Source organism: Paralichthys olivaceus, chromosome 17, assembly GCF_024713975.1.
Source record: "Paralichthys olivaceus isolate ysfri-2021 chromosome 17, ASM2471397v2, whole genome shotgun sequence".
NCBI classification, from domain to species: domain Eukaryota; kingdom Metazoa; phylum Chordata; class Actinopteri; order Pleuronectiformes; family Paralichthyidae; genus Paralichthys; species Paralichthys olivaceus.
Window position 1 is genome coordinate 4931363 of NC_091109.1, and position 24382 is coordinate 4955744.

The 24382-nt window shown below is 42.5% G+C and overlaps 1 protein-coding gene across 2 annotated transcripts in view; it reads right to left on the reverse strand.

Moving 5' to 3' along the window:
- Positions 1 to 17021, reverse strand: part of slco5a1 (solute carrier organic anion transporter family member 5A1) — a 35141-nt gene extending 18120 nt beyond the window's left edge. Inside the window, exons 1-2 of one of the 2 annotated variants that reach the window (XM_020087506.2) lie at positions 16862 to 17021; positions 15088 to 16457 (exon numbers count right to left, since the gene is read on the reverse strand). In XM_020087506.2, coding sequence (XP_019943065.1) covers positions 15088 to 16045 — 958 coding nt within the window. In that variant the 5' untranslated portion in view covers positions 16046 to 16457; positions 16862 to 17021. Of the gene's footprint in view, positions 1 to 15087; positions 16458 to 16640; positions 16801 to 16861 lie in introns of those variants that run through there. The other variant, XM_020087507.2, reaches the window with a different exon arrangement.
- Positions 17022 to 24382: the final 7361 nt, after the last annotated feature.

Below are 24382 nucleotides of genomic sequence, written 5' to 3' on the forward strand. Positions count from 1 at the left end.
GCATGTGCATGCATGACCGTGTAGAGGGATTGGCTTTCTATGTTGTGTGTGTGTGTGTGTGTGTGTGTGTTTCAAGAGGTTTCTAAAAAATGACAAAATTCTCAAGTAGAGTTTGCAGTTCTTCTAATTTTTATTGGCAAACAAAGCTATGAACCCCATGCTGTGTCTCTCTCTCTCTCTCTCTCACAACCCCCCCCACATACACACACACACACACACATAGACAGACAGACACACACACACACCAAACTTGATCTTCTACATGTCCATCTTAAATGCCACATTCTAGGATGCCAGCAGCAGCATGTGCACACGTGTTTGTGCTGCTGTTTGTACCAGACTGAGTCTGTTAGCAAAGACCTCAGGTGTGTCAACACTCAAAATGTCTAATCTCTCTTAAATCCACAGAAACTTTCTCTGCCAGATTACATAACTGATGCACTAGCACACACAGACACGCACAATTCTCCGAAGCTAGCTGTTTCCCAGAATGGAAGCTCCACAGCCGTTCCCTCTCAGTCTGTTTAATCAAATGTTTCAGCTGCCATGCCAACATTTGCATTCTACACTGTTACATCCCAAGTGGCTCGTGTTTTTTGCTCCACTCGTATTTTCATCCCAACACGGAGCACAAATACGCACTTTCACTTCTATAGCTAGATTCCAACAATATCAGAGTCCAAGTCCTTTTCTAGATGTAATTAAATCACAGCCTTTTTAAACAAAGCTATTGGGGGAAAAAGAATAAAAGCTAATCCTTTTATCAGCCTAATGCATAAACGCAATCACACATGAAGGCAAAATGCAACGGACAAGGCTTCAAACTGTGTGCCTGTGCTTTAGGAGAAACGGTAGGAGTATATGTACAATGTAGATATTTGAAAACAGTATAAGAATGTATATAATATGTGTTTGTTAAGCCTGAGGGTCTTTAGCAGTTTCATTCCCACAGATAAACATGACTCTCTTCTCCAAGCACCTGAGGCAGGTTTCTTCTCCCTCTTTCACTTCTTCTTCGTCTCTTTGTCCCGCATATCATATTTCATCTTTTTAACTCCTTTCATTTGACTCATTTCTCATATCCTGCTGGTTGGAGGGTCAATTCACTGCAGCAGCCAAACCGTTACACAATGTAACAGGATATTACCACCCGGAGACAATAAACAATTAATTCTAGTTGGCAGGGATTGAAAGAGGTCCTATCGTATTATCTCCCTCTTTAAATTAAAAACATCTTTAAAACCTAATCTAGTGAATAATACTTTTGTGGTACAATTTTCCCTCTTCTATAAAGCACAGAACATATTCTGCAATATAATGATGCCAACAGAGATTAAATATGAGTTTCAACATTTGCTATAAATTGCTTTAGATGGATTTCAGTTATCTCCTGCCTCCTGATGGAGCCTCATACCAGGTTGACTCTTCAAAATCCAGTTGCCAATGTAAATATGGACAAATGTAAAGATGATCCTGTAGTTTTCAGCCGGCTGATAAAGAAAACGTCAATGGACTTGAGCAAAGTGAGTAAAATAAATTGTGCAAGTCAGCAGGATTTCATGCCTGAATTTATTCTTGCATCCATCTGTGAAGGAATCATTCTCATGATCTCACCCTGCTGACACTTCCTGTGCCCGAAATCTAACAGCCTATCATTTAAACACTCTCTGGCTTGAGCCAGATCGATGCACCCAGCCGTTCAGTCATCGTGCGAAAGGTTGATCACGGCAGGTATGGTCATTTTTTTGCCCTCCAATCTCCATCCTCACCCCTCTCGGGCACCCAGGGAGGGACAACAATGTTTTATCCCTCTCAGGTGATTAGGTCAGCATCTCTCTTGCCCCTCCATCCATCACGTTAACAGCCTTCAGTCCGACTGGAGGACAATGAGGTCATAAACCGAGCCTGACTTGTTGCCCTTACCCTGCCTGCTTGGCACCAAGCCGAGATGGTTTAGGATGGGACGGGATGAAGGGGATTGGTGAGATGCAGCTGGCCTGAAGGGCAGCCATGGCAGAGCTATGGGATTGAGGAACATGCTGGCACAGCAGTAGTGCTCCGTCACAAAAACACATGCTGCGGTGGCAGACGTCAGTGAATGCCAATGAAGAACGCATGGAGAGCCACCAGCTCACTTTACTCAATTACGCAATAGACCTTCACCAGCAGCACGTGAAGGACGAAATGTTACAGGCTTCATATAATTATCTACACGTGCAGAGGTAATGGATGAGGAGCTCTCCATAGCAGTTATCGGATTTCCATGCTTATGTTATATGGAGTCAGCATTTAAACATTCAGTGTGGTCCTTCATGTTCAATATGTTGTGATCATTTTGTGCTGACTTTGCTCAACACATTAGTACGCATGAAAAGACACGAACTGGGGGACGAAGTCACCAAGCGTGTGATTTTACATGTTACAAGCAGGATCCAATATCAGCAACGTGATATTAATGATGCCTGAGAAAATGTTTATAGTGCAAAAAAACAATTACAAGAACTGAAAACTCATCAAAAGGCAACAATGCATCAATTACAACTCATTGACTTTTGCATTAACAAAGATCAGCGGTTCTCAGCATCACAAATACACACGTGAGCTTTTACATGAATGCATGTGGAAACGTGACAGAGGTGATGCAAGGGCATCAAGACAATGAGTGAAGGAGGGATAAGGTTAGACATTTTATCGCGCGTCATTGACCCCAATCTAATGTTTCAGCTGCAGCGTTTGTGATGGATGGACGCAGCCATGTCAGGCAGCAGGAGGAGAGATTTACTGTACAATAATCTGGAAAGAGAAAGGCAATAAAAGGGGGACACTGAAAGAAATAAAAACTGATAAAGTGAGATGAAAGTGGCCGGGAGAGAAAGTGGAGACAGATGACGTAGGAAGAAACAATAACATCTATAAGAGGGGGAGTCGGAGCAAGGAGGAGTGATGGAGGATAAAGAAACAGAGGGTAGGAAGGGGAGAGGGGTTTGGGCCGAGGTCTGTGGTGACTGATCCTGCTGTGAGTGATAAAGCTTGCTCAGCAACATCCCTCTCATATCTAACCTTCAGGGACCAGTGCTGCTCTGTTGTCTCCACTCTGCCTCCTCCACACTCTCGCCAAGAGCTCTGCTCCTCCTGACTCTGTATTCATGAGCTGCACTGACTCATTCACAGCTGGTAGGAATGAATGAAGCAGAGAGAGGAGTTGGCAGTAAAGAGCATGAGGCATGAATCAGAAGCGTGGTTACAAGGTGGTAAATGCTGCTAAAAAGTGGCTGCTGATGCTTTTGAATGGAGTTCACGTGAGTGCAGAGGCAATTTCAGAGCCCATCAGCTACTGTTTGATGACAAATTAACCTCTGCAGGCAACGCCAAGGATTCAAAATCGACACAACAACAAAACACGACTAGCAACACTTTTTGTAGGTGTTTTTAGTCCAGGCGACATTTTGGCTGGTCTCTATTAAAGCTGTATTAGTTATCTGCATATGAATATGGTCTCCAAACAGACTGTTTATCTGAAGGCAACCACAACCTTCTCAAATAGATTAGAGGTTAGAAAGAGAAACAAGAAGGCCCAGAAGTCTTATCTCTCACCTTCATATTGACACGCAGAGTCTGTTTATAGAGAATAATACAGAGATATTGTATCTTAAGACATTCCTATACTATTTCCATATTTTGTAGGATTGCAACAAATGTTTTTTTCATTTCAAATTAATTTGCTGTTCACAATTTTACTCAGTCAAATAACCTAAACGATTGACAAATAAATCTCACGTTTTGATACATTTCATCACTTCTGCTTTATAGCTGGTAATATCCTTACAGATATTTTCTAATCCTACAAATTACTGTATTTATTTCGATGGAGTTATTGGAATATACAGCACCTAGATGTATCCACATCTGCCTTGACTGTGAACGGAATTCCAGGCATGACAATAAAATGGCCACCCCCCCTTCCCATCCCCCAACCTCTTCTGACCTTGTGTTCTCCTCACCCCTGAGAGCAGGAGCAGCAGAGGATGAAGGAGGAAGGCGGAACTGGACCTGATGAGAACGCACATTGCACCTAATGAAGCGGCTCCCCGGTGGTCAAGCTAATTACCACAGATTAGTGATTTGATGTTTAATTGCTTAAACAAAATAACTGGAATTTCGCTGCCTTGTCAAGACACTGCAGGGTTAAAGAGTTGAGATTTACAATTCACACAGGAGAATAGAATGGAATAAAAACTGTGTGAAAACCTGGTTGAAGAACAGTAAACAGCAGCACAGTGGAAGACAAATACATCATTGGGCTGTTACTTCACACAGCAACAGCCCAATGATCAGTCGCTGCTCGGATGGAGAAGTTATGAACAAAGTCATCGAGCCTTCGTTGCCTCCATGATACGCCTCATAGCATCTCACCAGGAAATATGTGTTTCCACCCTGGTGTCAGGCTGTGGATCTCAGCTTGATCTAAAAAAAATACCCGTGACTACTGCACTCATTCAACCTGGGTAGGAATGCTGATTGTACCCTTTCACTCTGATGACAAAAACCAGATGATAGTGGGCGTTTGTGCTTTTTTTGTCCAGTGTGAAAGGGCCTTTAGTGTCAATGAATTATGTAGCTCTCTACCTGGCCATTAGCAAACAAAGCTCAGTCAGCCTCCAGACCAAGCTGGGAATGGACGGCAGGCAGCAACACAAAGACCTTGGATTTGTAGTTATTGCATTAGACATGGAGCTGTCTATTCTTTAAAAGATGCAATCACATTCTCAGCATTATTCAAGAGCCGTGCCATGTTGATTTACGAAGCATTATGCGTCACACATTACCTATTCACTCCGACCTGGGATAATAATCAATTTTCACACCAGCGGTATGTCAGAAAAAATCTAAATGAGCTGTCCTGCTTTATTTAATTACATCCATTCTGTGTGATATGTCATCCAACACTTCAGGATTCTGATTTGCTGCACTGCACAGGCCAGCTCGATGCCTGCAGCTCTTCAGGAAATGTACCTGCAGGTGACGGCTGCTTGACAGAAGATCTATGCGGCTGCCGCTGTTAGAGGGGAAAAGACTGAGAGGGAAGCCGCTTCATGTATCCCTGTGTTATTGCGATCAATTCAGTAATGTGACACCCCCCTTTCCACTCAGACAAGAGGAGGAAAAAGGTAAGGCGAGTCAGTTTTACTTATAAAGTACGTTTCATACACAGAAGAGGATTCAAGGTTTAAAATAACAGACAAAATTAAAAGAAAACTATGCTCCCTAAGTAAAAACATAACGGGGGGAAGAGCTAAGAGGTTCAGGTTCCTTCCTTGTGGACAGTGAGGTCGGGGATGACAGCATTGTCCTGGCAATTTGCTGACAGAGCAGTGTCTTCTTACAAGTCCTAACCTTACATTTAACCAGAGGGCATGCATGGAGTCTGTGGCCTCTCACACACATATACAGATGCAGAGAGCAAGGACAGTGACACAAACTTCATAAATTAACTATTTTATAGCTATATACACAATCACAATGCATAATCCTTTGACTCTTTGAGTTCTTAAACTGATTTAGCAGAGCAGCAACTAATTCCCCTCACACGATACATCTTATAAACATGTGTCTACTGTGCATCATTCTTGAAGTTATCATGTTCAAGAATATTTCTCAAGTGTCTCAGTGTCACAGAGTTCAGTACATTGACAATGTCCTGGATACAATGTACTGAGGTGTTGGAATATAGAGGTCGATGATATTTGATCATTTAGCGCTGGCACATTTTTTGTCAGATGTTTCTATACAAATTGTCCGCTCTCTGTGCTGATTCTGACGTTTGCATATCAACCTCTCCGATACCAGTCTGATTTGAAATTACTTCTCTATTGTTCGCCTCTGTGAACTCCTCATGCTCTCGTAGCAGTGCAAACCCTTGAAACTGAAATTCTGAATAAGGCACACGTTGCTGTTTAACTTGTGGGACTTTCCCGCATGAAATATTGCCAATATAGCTGGCTACTGCTCTACTAGGACTCTCATCATCTTCGCTGCTCTAAAAAAACAGTACTTGCCAGTGGCAGTGCAGCACAACTGCTGATTTGAAAATTGCAGCGATATCTTAGTGAAGGTACTACATTTAAATGAGGTGGTATATGATTAGGAAATAGATTTGCAACACGAGCAACCCTGCATTTCCAATGCTGGTATCTGTAATTTTCAATTTTCATTTAATTTCACTGTTGGACCAGGTTTGAATTGTAAGATAAGAATGCCTTTATTAACATTGAACAGGGTGTACAATGTGCTTTCATGAATTATTTGAATAATAGTTAATTCTTCGAATCTGATCTATTTATCTCTTCATGCAACATTTACTAGAAGTTGAGGTTTTCAGAATTTATACATAATGCTGGCATCCCACAGGCAGAGCGGTGGGTGGTAAAAGCCAAAGTACAGAACGATGCAAGATATGAATATTTTAATGGATTAAGTACAGTAAAAAAACTTTGATCCAGCTTTGCAGTCAGTATAGACTGGTACAGCCAAAAAGCCTCGACTTACACTAAGTGATCAGAGACATCAAAGCCTGTCTGATTTAGAACTCAACACTCAGGCCACCCATCAGGCTCTAACAAGACTTTACCTCAGGGCATGACTGCTCTAAGCCCCTTAAGCAAAGACATGAAACCAGTCACAAGGGATATGCAGGACTTGATCGGCATCTGAGGTCTGTGTTTCCCATCCCTCCCCCCATTCTATGTTCTTCTGTGCAGCAAACTATGACCCAGTGACCCTTTGCCTCATCCAGATGCAAGACTTGCAGTGATGTGGTGCATGATTAATGAGGCTTTTGTGAGAGGCACAATAAGAGCAGGTGAAGATACATTTCATGTTGTGGTTTTTTGCGATTATATTTAATAAAAAAAATTAAAAAAACTTAACTCTTGCCTGCAGGACAGTAAATCCCCACATATGCCACATTGTAGGAAAACCCCAAACAACACTCTAATACATTTTTCATGTAGGCTGCTATGCTCTAAATGCAAGGTGGTTGCCCAAGCTCACTTTGCCAAATCAAATATTTAGAAAATGAGAGAAAAAAATAATTATTTTTAGCTGCTCCCCAGCTGCAGGGGGGAAGCTACGGTACAGTAGTCAGTCAGTAAGTAAGTAAGGCGACTTTTCTGTCAACCCAACCGTATATGTTTTTATTATTTCATTGATGTAAGAAATGAGAAAACCAAAGCAGTATACAGATTTACCAAGTAAAGATGTTGAACTCTTAGCAATTAGGTCCACTCTGTATGTTTGTCTATGCAAATATATTGTTGTATCGTGTGAGAGGGTGGGAGATAATCTTTCATCTGATGAGTGGCCATGAATGAGACATCTGTGGTGGGGGTATAACCACATTATTCTAGGGGGGGTGCTGTGTGTGTGTGTGTGTGTGTGTGTGTGTGTGTGTGTGTGTGTGTGTGTGTGTGTGGGCTAAGGTTCTGGCTTTGCCACAAGGTTGCACCTGCAGCTTTTCAGCCTCTCACATTGAGGCATGGCAATCTGGATGATGGTGCAAAGCGTATAAGAAGGAGTCCTAAATCACATTTACCATTCTTTGAGCTTACATGTCCTGTCTGAGCTCCATTTCTATGACAATGCAAGGAAATTTCCTTTGCTGGTATATTAAACCAAAAAAAGGCCAACATGCGTATAAAAATAGAGCAGAACTTATGCGATCTTAACCATGAATACTACAATACAGAATGCACAGCAGATCTAGTGACTGCATTTAATCACTCTGGTGTTAATGCAGGTAAAACAAGGACTTGCCACACTGTTGCGCAGCAGTTGTTCCTCCTACACACGGCGATAGGAGTGTGCAGAGGCAAATTTGACATAGATAGGTAAGACTTATCTGTCGCTTCACACACGCACAGCTGTTCATATACCAGTGAATGCTTTCAGAAAGTGTGCATTTTGCAACACAAAGCTCCACCTCCTGCAAACACTTGTACTCACTCCTGACAAACCTCGAGCGTCACCCACACCAAACTCCCAGGATGCACACACAGCTGCATGCTGCCAGCTTTCAACAGCTGCTCTCTCCCTATTCACACCCTGGATCCTCTACCGACAACTAGGCCCCCCAAAATGTAAAACACACATGAACAAAAGCCTGAAAAGATCAGCATCACACACCAGCAGGCTTTGAAAAGAATATTCATAAAGTGTCTGTATCCAGCTGTTAAGAGTCCTACTGAGTACTTTTAATTAACCATTATACAGCATTTTCTCTCAAACATTCCACAACGAGCAAACATTCACCAACATCTGCGGATGACTCGTCAAAACACTGTACCGCCATTGAGCTGTATCACAGTTACATGTTAGCCTATTATCCTTTGTTATATAATGCACAACCAGCTTAACGTTACATTTAGTGGGATAATGGCGCCTGGCAGAGCCGCTGTGACAGACAGACGAATGTGCAAAGTGAAGTCTGTCCGGTCTGTATGGCTGTCTGGTTACATTGTTTGGTGTTGTTGCATAATTTTTCAGCATCTGTGTCATTTATGTGTTGTGTGCGTGCAGTGGTTATCCCACAGGGTGAGGTCAGGAAACGCTTAGTGGCATCCGTCTCCCTCAGAGTGGGCTCCTGTCCTTCCAGGACGATCAACACAGATGGGTCTGCTATGGTCAGCAAACACCGATGAGGGTCAGAAGGGGACAAACGGCAACTTAAGAAAGACATTTATTAAAAGTGTCTATGTAAAAAGGAAACTAAGTGTATAAGAATGTAAATAAAGGAATGTAAAATAAATGCTTCCAATGTCGTCCACTAAAGAGGGGACCTGTTTGTATGCCCATGAGAAGAGGCTGGTTGACTTCCTCTCTCATTGTCCAGTTTTACAGCACAGGGGTCAAGGAGAACAACACTTACTCATTGACACTAGACTTGAAGATTTTTTTTATGAAGCAAGGCAACTAAAGCAGAGCAGATGAGATGCCCCAGGGAGAGACAGGGATGTGATTCAGCTCGACATGGACGTACAGGCCGTCTCTGTTCAGTATATGTAGATATTTGATATATTCGAGGGCCAGATACTCTGAAGCCCAATGCATCTCAGTCAGTATATTCCGTTTCAGAGCCTGATGTCAACAGAACCCTCTTCCCCGACGGCCATCATCAGAGGACGTTCTGTACCCCTAGCAACAGATAAACATCTGGTAATTATTGAAAACGACTCATTTCCTGACTGGACTCAAGAGGCAAAGGGAGGACCTGTTTCTGTCCATGATGCTGATTAGCTCAATCAGAGAAAGGCAAACAGAGGCCGCCGGTATTGAAGCCGTTTCAGCCCACAGAGATGAAACGGCAAAAGATTGAGTGGTGAGACTGACTGCTGATCAACTGATCGGTGGAGTGTGTGTATTTGGGGGACCTCCATGCAACACACTCCACACTATGATCACTGCTGCACAGACTCTGGCTTCAAATTGTGTACAAAAGCAGAAGATGGCGACAACCGTATCCAGAATATTTTGGCTTCATTTTTGCAATGAGAGGAAGCAGAGCATTGTCCATCTTTATCTACAATCTATGACCTTGTTAAACACATGAACCACCAAGCCTGAACATTCTAAATCTGAGTAGTATTTTGTTCTCCATGCTGATGTCTAATGTGCATGCGCATGAACATACATTAATCTGTGGGTTTTTTTGTGCTGCAATAATTAAACCAGATCATAGCCTCTTTAGGAGCATTATTTAATTTCAACCTGAGCCACAAAGAGTCAGGGATCAAGGAGGATATCAAATGGACCAAAGAGGCAGCAAGAACAAAGACAAAATAAATGCCCTTTTTATCTTGCACAGCTGAAAACAAAGGTTTTTTGTTTTTTTCCATTCCTACCATTAGAAAAACCTCTTGTGGCATTTCCCCAGGAACCTTCTCTCACTGTCAAAACAGCCTGGCCACAATCCTGAAAAATAGCCACTAGTAATCAGCCAAAGAGGTTGAGGAATGACTACATCAACATTCATGTGGCTGCCTCTGAAAAACAAATGAGATTTCTTAACTTATCTGAACTTTCACTGCCCTTTTCTTGTGGGCATATTTAAAAGAAGACTTCACTATAAAAGATTTGATGGTAGAATTTATACTAAACACCTTGAAAAAAACATAAAATATTATATAGCTTACTTACTGTTTGTTTATAAATTACAGCAATTTATTATTTTAATTTTAATAACAGAAGTTATAGCTCATTTTTGACTATCAGTTTTAGTTTTAAGTCCAAGTGAGCTGAACCAGGCGGTGGCTCTACCATGCAATTAGTAATACAGTTTAGTCAGTAGTTATAGTTGGGTGATCCGAGTTGAAGGGAGGGACTCGCAATTGGTCGAGTGCATGCATCTGCAGGACCTTAATACCGTGGCTCCACACTACTGCACAAGCTCCAAATGAAATCAACAGCACAAGATGGCAGCACCGTATTTTGAATTCATGATGCATTATGATATACAGTTGAACTAGTAAAATGAAAGAACATAAAGTTAAAAATGTACTGTAGAAACTACAGTACTTTGTTCCAGTGTGTTTGTAAAGGATTGCAGGTTGATGGAGACAACAACAGTCATGGTTGGCAGAGGATCCGCCACAGAGGGGTCAGTGGTTCACAGGGGGAGTCATAGTAGTAGTAGCAGTAATAGTCAGCGCTGGCAGCTCTGCAGCTAAAAAGGCTGCCTGCTGCTGAGTAACCCTGAGGGCCTGTGTGGCCAACAGGACCGAGCAGAGAAGGAGGGGCAGCGATATTTAAAACCTCTGTGAAAATAACAGGACAGTAATGAAACAGGACCAGCCTTCTTTCTATATGAGTGCCAGCCTCTGACAGGGCCAAACGTGTATCCAATCCCTGAAATGTGATCAGTCAGCCTGAACGGGCAGAGAGGAATGGGGGGAGAAGGCAAGATCTCTGGGGACTTGTGTGTTTGCTTCTGTGTGTGCACAATCTGCATTTGCTTTGGCTGCTGCGGAGCAGAACAGGACACACTGTTTAATGAAATTGACTGAGTGAGTACAAAAGGGGTCGTGCCAGGGCCTCGGCTGATAATCCACAATCACAAAAAAAAAACTAAAACAGGGAGGGTTGACTGTATACTAACAGTTCATTCCTATTTTTTCCTCTCTAATCTGCAGGGGACACACACACGCAAAACACTTTGGGAGAGAGACTGAGAGCAACTGTTCTTTCTAAATTTGTCAGAGCGCAGAGAACACACCCCTTATTTTCATGTGAGCATGTGAGTGCGTGTCTGTGTATTACGAAGCAGACAAGACCAGAGTTCAGGCTGTCCCTGATAGATATATATATATACATGCACACTACACTATATAAAAGATTTAAAGAGAAAGATATAAAATAACAGTTTTACATTATATCAAAGGCTTCTATATTGAAGAGTGCTAACCAGCTAGCCCCAGCCCATGTTGTCTTATAATACCATTTTGTACCTTAAGAGGTGATTGAAGACAACTGGAGACAACTCTTAACGGAATGTATTTTTATGGCGAACTCATAAATAGCGATAGACAGATTTTTTCGCCCCCACAGCTTCACTGCTACCTCTGAACTGGTAGGTTATCAGGGGTTAATAGTATATAGCAATAGCACATTTAAAATGGCTCTTCCCAGTCCTTTACGGTCCCTATGTATCAAGCAAGAGTTACATCAGAAGCCTTTGCTTTTTTGTGAATATCAAAAAAACATAGATGATGCACCAGCAGCACACACTGGTATATGGTTTCAGAGTCACCTGCTTTGGAAACTAGTTAACGCAGCAGCAGTGAAACTGAGTTGGCCGCAGGAGGAATCAATTAACCTTATCCTGCATGTAGAGAGGAGGGCAACACTGCATGCAAAGAGGCCGCAAAGTCTAGACAATAAACAGGATATAAAAGAACCACAGTGCATAAACAAAAGGGTGATAAAATTTCAGTTTATACTCCTCCACTGACTGGTAATGTGGACATATGCAGAGAGCAATCTAATCAGACCCGACTGCTCCATTCATCCCGCGTCAATAACAGCTTCTCAGCATCATAAGCTTGTAAACCTCAGAGGCTGCGCCCCTCCCCTCATGAACGGGGGTTGCAGTCCCAATTCTTGGATTGGACAAAGAAATCAATGTGGAGAATCTTCTACATTATTGGTTGTTTCGATCTGTGCGTCACTGCCTTAGCCAAGTCAGATAGAAATGGTGACAGATTGTTGGAAATTAAAAGGCATTCATGAAATACTGAGACAACAAAACAAGAACGTAACAAGTTTGTTTCCAGTTTATCTTTCCCTACAAATGTTTAGCTACGAGCCATCGTCACACAAGGTGGAGGGGCACAGACAAGCGTTCACCATAGTAACACCACAAATGGTACATTGTAAATCTTTCAGAGCTGGAAAAAAAGAAAAGACCGGGGAAGGAGGTGGAATGCACACACCAGGTCTCCTATTGAGACTTGAGCCAGCAGTTCTCACGTAGACGATTGCTATAAAATCTAGACATCCTTAACAAAAAAGAGATCCGCAAAGCCAAGGGAACTGTACACCAATTTCACCATTTGCTCTGGAACTGTAGTCGAAGAGGTAAAGTTCAGATGCCGTGCCCATTAGGTTACCATGGTGACGAGGGGCCAGGGCTGGGAAAAAGGTCAGAGGGAATTCCCTGCTGTGCATGCATGCATACACAAATATGACATCCCGGTAGGAAAATAATACACACAATCCCGCTCACACAAACACACAATCTCTTCAAGGACACCAAGTACCCTTCATTGTAAACCGCATTGTCCTACAAAAAGGGAGAAACTCCTCCCCTCTGAGCCAGTGCAGATTGAGATGGGGTTTACATTAATGGGTCTGTAGGGGAGGGGAAAAGCACAGCACACGGTGGTATGGGGGAAGCCTCCTCGGGATATGGGTAGCCCACATCTCCACAAAATGAAGTTGTGAGAACATGGAAATGGGTTTGAGGGTTTCTGGGTGAGCAGGTTTAGCCGAGCTAGCTCTTGTTCGCACTGTGTGCAGAAGGAGAGGGAGGATTTTTGCGAATTTCTTAAACTTGACAAAGGATCAGAAATCTTTTCGAGCTGCAAACATCCATTCAAATTGACATGAATGCAAAATCACTCCTTGAAAATTTGAACTCCGTCAACTGTGGCTCATGAACCAAACACCACAGCGAATGTGGAAGATAAGAACACACTCAAAACGGACTCAGTTACCATGGTTATTTTAAGTTTCAGAAAAACAAATCCAAGGACATTTTCCCCCTGCATGTCTTACTCACTGTGACATGTCAGAACACGTTTCTGTTTTCACCAATAATGCTCAGATGGAACTAAACAGATTATCTCTGAAAATAATCATTAAGGTCACTGGAGCAAGTGCTGCTTTTTGATGGAAAACTAGAAAAGGGGGATGATTCAGACCAACAATGATACATTTGCTCAAGAGCATCTCACAAAGGTGAGGGTAGAGCATGTGTCTGTTCTGAGGTTGTTTTCTCCTTGTTCTTCTGACCGGTTCAATAGCTATGCTGCATTGGCTCCCTGTGATGCAGGGATCTGATCAATACTGGGTCTCAGGGGCAGCAGTGCAGGCAGTGTGAGAGGACAACAGTGAAAATGCTCCATAAGCTGCGAGATGTTGCGATGGAGGGCTGGTGTCAGCAGCGTTGTGACTACTGCCACACAAATGCCTCAGTGAGCGCAGGCATTCCTTCTCACACAGATGTGCACTGTGACAGAACTGGTCAATTAAACTGGGAATGTATTGAACAAAACAGAAATTAAAGGGATAGTTTACTGAAAAATGAAAATCCCCTCATTACCTACTCACCACTATGGCGATTGTGTTTGAGCCAACAAAACATTTCTGGAATCTAGAGAATGAGTGTATTTTCATTTTTCAGGGGGAAATATCCCTTTAAGAGAGGATTGTCACTTTAAATTTAATATTTTTGGTTTTACATTCGTGGTCAAAATATACAAATTTATAAAACAGTTACTCTTAAAGGTTTTTTTGTTTTTCTAGATTGACTCATTAATAGATGAAAATAAATCACGGATCATTGTGACAACAATGAATTGATGTCGCCTCCACACACAAAGGTCAGTAGGACAGTGACCATCTGCTTGACTTACAGCACCAGACTGAGAGGTGCCCAATGTCCCAATAACCCAACTACAGTGTGCGGACAGAGAGGGATTACTTCTGCAATCATGATCTTCTCAATGAGCTACGTGGAGCATGTGGTGCGAGTTTGAGGCCGATTATTTGGAGAAAACCATTAAGGCCAGCTGAGCCCCAGCATACCAAATAAATTATGTGACACAGGAGATGTTGAGGAATGTCCGAATGATTTGAAAGGAGGAAGACAGGAATCCAGGAGAAGAGAAAACAACCTGATAACACTTAAACACAGTGGAAGCCTGTGCACGCGGCAGTATTTTACACTCTCACACAAACGCAACCCAGTTCTGCTTCTTGTCCCAAACACCTCTCTCATGTGCTTCTTGCCCAAGGTTGACTATGCAGTCTCTGTATTTACCTCAGTGTGGTGCAGAGGTTGCATGCCAGTAAGATTAAATCAAAAAAAGACAGAGGGTGGGGGGGGCTGATGAGTGTAAATAAATACATGCATGTACCCTTCCTGGTAAACATCAGTTAGACCAAACAAGTTTCATTGATCAAAAAACAAACATCCATTTGTAATCAGCTAATTGGATAATTTACTTTAATTGCGTTTGAGATAAAACATTATGAAACTGTAGCGCACTGTATCAACCCGACACACCAGACTTGTGTTGTTTGAATAAAGCAAGACTAATGAAACTGCTAGAGTTTAAACAGCAGCCCGTCATCTGTAAATAAATTCAGCAAGTCTGTGTTGAGTGAAACCACCTAATTTCTTTGACGTCAAACACAATTTCTTCAAGAGAGAGGAAAATAAAACGTATCACAGGACGAGGTGATTTATTCCCTCTGGCTACAGTGCTTACACACATCATTATTCTAGCTCAGCTTACATTCAGGTTGACTTACCCAGGTAAAGAGATGCATTTTCTTTCTTCACGTTGTCATCCAGGTAAGTGGGCCCCAGGGTGTAGATTGGTGTGGACCCCATGCCTATGAGTATCTGGGCGCAGATGAACAGAGTCACATACAGGTTGTGCTCATTGCCCTCCTGGTCGCGAGGGCACGATGCAACGTCGAGTTCTCGCCCACTGTTGTTGCCGCTCTGACAGAGGCCTCCGTGACCGGCGGATGAGTTCATCTCCTGGATCTGGTAGGGTGGCGAGATGAAGTGGGGCAGGGAAAACAACGCTGCCCCTACAGCGATGACCACACCACCCACAGCCAGCCAGCGCGGCCTCTGACCTCTGCCACCAAAATAGGAGATGAAGACCACAACCAGCAAGCTGCCTATGTCGAAACAGCTGACCAGCAGGCCGGACTCTGAGCTGCGGAGACTGTAGCGTTTCTCAATGGTGGTGATGACGCTGCTCAAGTAGCCCGAAACCATCAGGGACTGGATGAAGGTCAGGTAGCACATGCAGAACAGGAAGCAGCGCGAGTCCCTAAGGATTAAACGCACGTACTTCCTGGCTGGAATACGGAGAAGGCAGGTAAGAGGGAAGCCAAGTTTTTTGCCCCCAGAGCCACCAGCCCTGTGGCCCTCCACAGGCAGAGAGCTGCTGAGCCCCACCATGCTGGAGACAGAGGGAGAGAAGTCTGTCCTGGAGGAGGGGGACTCTGCTTGGCTGGAGTCTGGGGTTTTCAGCTGTAGCTCGTCGCACTCGTCCACGGCCACACAGGTGTGGGTGGTGTTGAGCAACCGAGTCTCCGCTGCCTTGTGGTCCAGCTGACACGGTCCATTCAGGATGGGTAAGCTTTTGGACTTGAAGCAGTTCTCTGGGTCCGTGTACTGGTCCTGGAGCTCGCGGATCTCCAGGGACTCAGACAGGTCGCTCCCGGTTTCATCATTGTCCGACGAGGTCATGGCCAGGCTGGACTTTCAGCTTCAGTCGGCTCCTGGCTGTGCTGACAGGTCGGTCAGTACCTAGTGCCACATGAGTGCTGGAGCAATGGCTGCTCTGCCAGTGGGACTGGGGCGGACTGGACCCCTCGAGTTACGTGCATGTTTTCTTCCCCATTTCCATTAACTGTCTCTTTGAATGACAGCGGTATCAAGAACACCACCTTCCTTCATCAATTCAGAATATTGTGTGTGGAGTGTTTTCTTTTTCTTTTTTTTTTTACAATAAAAAGCCTACAAGGTTAAAAACATAAACATGTAAATTTAACAGAAAAGGTTGAGTTCCACTAAAATCTAGTATCCCATGATTTTATGGCTCTTTGTTAGAAAGGTGGATTTTTTTTTTGTTTCCTTTGTCCCATCGCTGTGCAGCATCCTGGAAAGAAGATAAAAAACAAAACATAGCATTAAAAACATAAACCACTTACAAAGTCAACACATTCATAATTATGCACATTATCTAACCCTGTGCCCCCCACTTCTGTGCCCCTGGGTTAAACTAGTCCCCTCACATTTCTACACACACAGAACAAACAATCCATCAAAAATCATTAGAAACCTGCAGGGACGAAACAGCTGCACGCGTGTCAAAGTGTGTCAGCGGGTGTTGACGTGAAATAACAACCGGCTTCCATTTGTACAAACCCCAGAAAATCACCCGGAGAACAAAAGAGCAGCACGCTGTCCGCGAACGCCTCAGACAATCACTTTGGAAAGAAATTTTAAAAAAAAATAAACCACCGACTGAACACGAGGCGCTTCATGAGGGAAACAACGAACCTGAGCCTGGAATCAAAGTGTGAATCTACTCTGACAGAAGCGGTGGAAGAGGAGAGAAGGGCTGAGATTGTCTCCGGGCTCACGAGGAGCTGTTGTTGTCTGCGGAGCCTCCACTCAGTGAATCAATGACACTGATGGCTGCTGCCGCGAGCAGGGTGCTGCCTTCAACCACCGGCGGAAATATCACAAACCAGCGTGTGGGGCATCAATAAAGTGGAACAAAGCTGGAGACGAAGCCACATATTAATCCCTGTAATATAAAACACATAATGAGAGATTAAATACAGCGATGGATACAAATATTACTTTGGTTTATGGGCTATTTAACGAGATTATCGATTAATACGAACTCGTTTTAAGTCGATAAAACTGCGCTGCTTGCGTGTTGAAATGTAAAAGAAAGAACCATCTTTAACTGTTTCTTAGTGGTTTTGTTGTTATTTTCAACAATTTACACAAAAACACGGCGAGTTTTAGCTACAAATTTCAAGCTAGCTGCTATATCCGACTAGAAGAAGAGAACAGCAAACGCATCAAGTGAGCCAGCTGGGATTTGTAGTTTTTTTCACCTCACTCCAAGGTGCGTTCACGACCCTTGTTTATCAACACAAGGAAAAGTGATTGAACCAACCATTTAACCCTTTGAGCTTCACCACAGTGAACACTTACTGAAATACAGCCGCCGCCATGTTTCCCCTCAGCTAATGTTGATGACAGCGAGTGGGGGACTTCACATCCCATCATGCCCTGTGAGCCCATATGGGGTCTTGTTTACGTCATGTGAACAGTGGACACTGGGCACTTATGGACAATGGGCTGTGATGTAATAAACTGTAAACATGCTGGAGTCTCAGTAACAACACACTGAACAAGTAAAGCCAACCTGTTGTATGTTAGATTATATCTCTACTATTTTACATTTTTTAACCTTTTCATAAAATATATTCATTTTACACATTCATGGAGATCAAATGTAGGAAAAATCACCAGAACCACACTTGACGTTGATAGTATCAGTATATAAAAGGTCTAATGAACAATACTACAAAATCAAAATGGGAACTATCCATCTTTTTATGGTCATTTATAGGCCAAAATGAACTTTTTCAAAATGTATCTCCCATTTAAATTCTGCTCAATTGAGATTTAATGGACACGTGTGCGCCGACTGAGAATGAGATATATCTACTTTAGAGAGAGTTGACTCCCAGTTTGTGTCAAAGGGATGGACGACTTTCTGCAAGGTCATTAATTCATCAGGCGAGGCTGGGTGATCAATCTCACTCCTCCTCCTCTCATTCTGATGCTCCCTGGTTCCTGTTTGGAGGTGCGGCAAGGAGCCAAAATGTCAAACGTCTGCTTCTCCGCTGAAAATTGGTTCGTGCACGAGCAAAAATCTACCATTTCCGTCATGTCTGTCTATTTTGTATCCCGAAGTGACACACAAGGTTAGCTACTTTCCCACAGTGTGTAAGTGTATGGAGCCTCTATGTCTAAAGAGAGAATGACTATCTCTCAAAACTCGACCAAAAGGGATCAATGAGAAGCATCATGGTCCATCACCGAGGCCTGTTTTCAAAGGGTTTTCATTTCTGTGTCTGTGGCCATCAGCATGCTGCAGGCCAATCAATAGCACAAACCACCATGAATACACAGCAGCATAAAATGATATGAGGAATTATTTAGCAGATAATGGCTCTGGATCATTTTTACAGCAATGTAGTTGCACTTCTATAAGTACTGCTGTGATCTGTAACCGAGGCCAAACCCCTTATTCCAGAGTTCTTTACTCTGAGCAAACTGTTTATGAAAACTAGTTTCAAAAGCGTGATGCATTTGCAACTGCAGGACCCTGATTAAACATTTCCATGTGTGTATGAGGGTATGTTTCTATTTCTATTGTTTGTCTTTCTTTCAAACAGCTGATGCCAGGTCTGAACATCCACAAAGATCTCAAAGTAATCGTCCATCTTGAAATGTATCAATTGTAAACCAACTCTGTAGCTCTCATCGTTTCTACTGTAGAAGTTTATGTTGAGCAACATTATGATTATGCAACATTTTCTATATATTCATTGTCCACTGCAGCCACATGCCATGAATTTGCAGAAGAAGCAAATGACACCGTTGGCCCACAGACATTCAGTTAGCCCATGACCTTTCTTAAAAGAGAGAGAGGGAGAGAGTGTGGAGACTTCACAAAAGACAAGAGCAGCATTTTCCAAAGGTTAATATGTTCATGTCTCCTCAGAAATAGTTTCAGGAGAGCGCAGTGCAACTTCAGAGGAATTTGGCTTGGATGCCGTGCAACCATCAGAAGAACAAAACGCGTCTGTATTTGATTCAGAAAACAAACAGAAGGCTTCCCATGTGAAACGGATGAATTAGTACAATAGAGGCTGGAGAGGCACGTCTGTGAAGAGCTCTGCTACAAAGATTTCCTTCACGTCATAATGTTCCCACACACATTGACAGTTGTTATTGTTACTGTTTGCATATCTCAGACGTTCAGAAATGAAACCCATTAGAAAATGAAACGGTTTATTAATGGTCAGGAATCAAACCTATTCATTGTTACACACACATTGATAACTCCACTGGCAGACGGTGATAAGATTTTATAGTCAGTGTAGAATAAACTGTGACATAGTCAAATAAATAATAAATATGTTGTGATACAGAAAGAAACTTCAATAGGACTGTAAATTAATAACAGCCTAATTGGATTCATTGGATTTATCTTTCATGACCTAATGGGGCAGTGCACTGAAATAAACCAAGTGCTAATTCCATGAAGGAGAACGACGCAACACCGCCCTCTAGTGGACAAACCTGTAAAATGAAGCCAGGACCTGCTGCTGGATCGTCATTTCCATATCTGGCCCATAGATGGCGCTGCGTGCTCAGGATTCACACAGAGGTCTGCGCATCTAGTTGGAGCACATCATGTACAGGTTGAGGTAACATGATGACATCATGTCTCCACCTTTATTGGTTCATCGTATCATCCCAAGCAAAGACTAACTCTATGTGTAGAACAGAGGGATGGATATATTGTATTTTTCTCATGTTCTCATATCCAAGATTGTTTTGTTTTATTTCAAACCTGCGGCACAAGCTGTGGGACCGGAGCTGGACTGATGTGACTCCAGACTCTAACAAAAGGAGCTTTTTGTCCAATCTGTTTTTAAAATGTCTGACAAGTTTCTCTGTTTTGTGAAAAAAAACAATAAAGTGCAAAGTGTAACAACACACAGACACACATTCAAAGAGAAAATGCAAAATGTATTTGTTCTTATAATATCTTCATAATGAGGAGGCCAATCCATATTTTATTAGTGAAGCCTGTATTATTCTATTAGTAAAGATTTGATTTATTCTGTATATTTATTATTATTATCATCAAGTCTTTTATGATTTACTTAAGTACTTTATTTTTGTTACTGCTGAGTTTCCCAATAAAAAATGTTCCCATCTGGGTACATAACTAAACTTGTGTGACAGTAAATGTCGGAAATCTTGAATCTTGTATCTTGAACAAATAACTGTGTCCCAATTTAAATCCAGTTACAATGAGCTCTCCAACTGCTATGCTCATTTTTTTAAAACAAAACCTTGAACTGTCTAAAGATATTTTTTCCTCTGTGGCACTGATAGGATTTTTTTTTTTTTGTAGAGTTATTAGAATCACCCTTTACAGTATCTGGTAAAAGTGCTTCCTGTCAGCTGATAAGTGATGACATCATCATCATCATCTGCAGCCTGGTCTGACACCTCCCGTGGCCTTGAGTCAGCCCCCCCCACTCCATCCCACACTATTCCTGTTAACCATCCCAACTTTATTGACATTACAGGAATCACTAATGAAACACTGTCTGTATCTCAGTGTCTGTTAAGGGAACCAAACTTACACAGATATGCGTGTTCATAAATATACAGTGCACTCCCATCCCCCCCGCTGTTTACATCCACACACACAGCAGCGTTTTCCTGCATGTAGCCTTGGCTATCGTGTCTGCCGAGCTACATGCGGGAAAATACAATAATGGCAGACGCTGAGGTGTGTGCACGTGTAACTGGAAGTCAGGGGCAATGAATTCCAGGACCTGTGCAAAAATGTGACACATCTAAAAAAATTATCCAAACTCTTCAGAGGGCTCTTCCTCTGGAGACCCCTTGACTCTTTGCTATTTTTGCATCATTGAAAAGACGCAAAGGAAACATCCCAGTTGTCTGCGACTGTTGTGCGGTTTAATCAACTAATGGCTTTACAACAGCACTCAAAAGATATAAGAGGACTCTATGCTTAAACTATAACCCTCCGTGGAACTGTTTTACCACACTCTGCTTCCAGGAAAGGCTCCCTTTTAAATTAGTCATCCTCTTTATGCTGCTTTCTGGGGTCAGTATTCTTCTCCCTGAGTTTGTAGTCAGGACTACTCCCCAAATTAGTTTACCCATTCAGGAAGACTTGCATGTGGAAACTTTGCAACCCAGAGAGAGACTGATGCATATGAATACGACAAGCAGGTCAGGACAGAAGGGTGGTGTAGTAATTGTGTTAAAAGTGCAAGGCCCCCCCCCCCAAATAAAGACCCCTAGTATAAGCCTGCAGAGGCCCCCTCACTGTGCAGAGCAGTCCCAGCAGATTGGGGCCCATGCTTATGCAAAAGTCCTCAGCCCCCTCACCTCTAAAAGCCTGACTGGTGGGCCAGGTCACCCAATGAGTGGATCTACACAGGTTACTCCATGACAAAGACCCACTGAATGTCCCTTTCCTAATAAATCACGAGGACAATAACAAATATGTGCCTTGCTATGAAAAGAGCACAACAGCTCCTTTTCCCTGATGGGATCTTTAACACTGATAACACACAGCTTTGATTAGCAAGAACAACCCCAGAATTCCTCCCTGCTGAGGGAGAGCTGGAAAACATTTGACTGATTTTTCATTAACTCCGATCATTATTTGCTAATTCCTGGATCAAGAAAGGATTAAGTAATCACTGAATGAATTAAAACTGTGCAAATTCAAAATCGCTTAGTTCTTGTGGAACTGTGACTTATCTAATTTAATTAAATAGTATGTCAAACTAAGTCATTCACAAATATGGAGAAACATCACTTTAATTCAATAGATATAATTAAAATAAATATAAATGTGTGTGTGTGTGTGCATGCAAGTGGAGATGTTATTACACGCAACTCTAATTTTCAATCACATCATTACTGTGAGCTGCTTTACGATCAATGTTGCACTAAGCAGTGGATCAGTAGTAGCTCATCCAAACAGTCATTCACAATTAATGTGTAACTATTAAGTGAAATGATGCAATTTTGTAAAACTGATGCATGGGACACATACATATTAGGTGTCAGTGACTTTCAAGTTAAGATAAGCTATTTGTTTATTAGTCCCACAACAGGGACACGTGCTGTGATGCAGCAACAAAACGGACAGTCACTAAATAGAGAAGTTAAGATATAAATAGGTAAACTTGCAATATAGGAAATACAAAAATATAAATTGAATAGAAATTATATAGACAACAGAATATGCATTGTAACATGTGCAATGCATGCAAGGAATAATCTGGGCTGCTGCTATGAGTTGGAGAAAGCCGTTCAGCTGCGTACTCAGCAGGTCCGTCCTTCCACAAGCTCAGAGAAGACCCCGAGTTTACTGTAAACAGGAGGCTGTTTCAAGCCCACCTAAATTCCCCTAACGCATATGGAAATGGGCCATACCTTCAGGGCTTTGTCCTTCTCCAAGAGCATCCACACAGCCCTCACAATGTTAAAGGAGGGACTGGCAAACATTTCATATTCATGGCACACAATTACCTCCATATGAATGGAATAATTGCTCTTTAGAGGCTTAAGCTACCAAGTGAAGTATGTGTGCATTTTTCAAGCCCCGGGCCACAGTGATCAACACCAGCCGCCTCAGGGTCTTTCAAATGTTAGAGGGAAGGAGGGTTCAGTGCTGTGCCGGCATGAGCGTGCAACATATAGGTCCCAGTATGATTAACAGTGTGTGTGGATGTGTGGATGTGTGTGTGTATATAGCTGAGTAGTTTATCTGATTGCTTATCTGCTGAAAATAAATGCTAAACTTTTTCTTCCTTTTGTTTGTTTTTATTTTGAAAAGGAAGCAAAGTTGCCAGAGACGATAGTAAAACAAGTTGAAGTCCCCTCAGTGACTAATAACGAACAAGACACTTTTCAGATAGAAAACTTTAAAAAAGGGAATTTTAATCAGCAGAACTAATGCGTCTTTGTTCTTTTGTTTCTTTATTTGAAAGAAAAAATGATTGTTTAAATACAGTAAAGCATCAAATCATAACCTCAGCACAAATATGGATCTAAATTAAGTTTTTGAGGGAAAAGGGGGGGGAAAAAGTGACTTATTCATTGAATCAATAAGTTGTGGTGACTGTCGCCTCTTGTCCTCTGAACAGGTTGGGTTAAATCTAAAGGGAAATCCCGTCCTATTGTTGTCATACCGCCCCAACACACACACATCAGCTTCAGAAGCCAGAGGCACTTGAGAATGTGCCTCCTTAACCCCTGAAGAGGATCCTTCTGCCCAGCTCATCCCACTAATTACCTTCTAGCCATACTGTAAATGGGCCACTCCTGTTAATCAGCCTAAGCTAGGAGGAAAAGGCCGGATAGAGGAGCAGATAGAGGGAGGCCTGGGATGGATAGGGGGGGTTTGAAAGGATATAGGGACTTTTCAATGAAACTGATTAGCCGGGGGGCCAAAAGCCTCAGTTTGACAACTTGTAAAGTTTTGATGGCATCATCCTGATGGATACGCTGATTTAAGATCAATATCCACCTGGACAGTTGATTAGCTTCTACTCTTGAGTGTGTTTCTGCCTGCAGAGGTGGGCGGCTCGGAAGACTATGGATGTGAAGTAGAAGCAGGTTGGGGAGAGTGAACGGCAGTGGCGAGTGAGGTTTGTTATATGGAAAACATTTAATAGAAAAAAGGTGTTTGAGGAAACGTTTCCTGTGATTTCTTGAAGCCTTTAATTCAAAAATAACACAACTGAAGTGCACATGTATGGTCAGGGAGGTCAGGACACTCTGGAAGGCTCATGAGACACAGGGTTGCAAGATGATTTCCAGAAATCAAGGTTTAAAAAAGTCTCAATATAATTTCAGCTCTAATAATACTGCTGAAAACGAATGTCACAGATGGGATAGCAGACAGTCGACTATAATTGCTTTAATGCGATAATAACAAAAAAAGAGGAAACACAAAAGCTGAAAGTTCCTTGTTCTTCTTCCCTCTTCTGCACCATCACCACACACACACACACACACACACACACACACACACACACACACACACACACACACACATCCACCTTACAGTAATCAGGTTCTTGAGACACAGCTGCTAATAGAGCAATGCCTTCTGCCCCCGACCCACACGTCAGTGTACACACACACACACACACACACACACACACACACACACACACACACACACACACACACACACACACA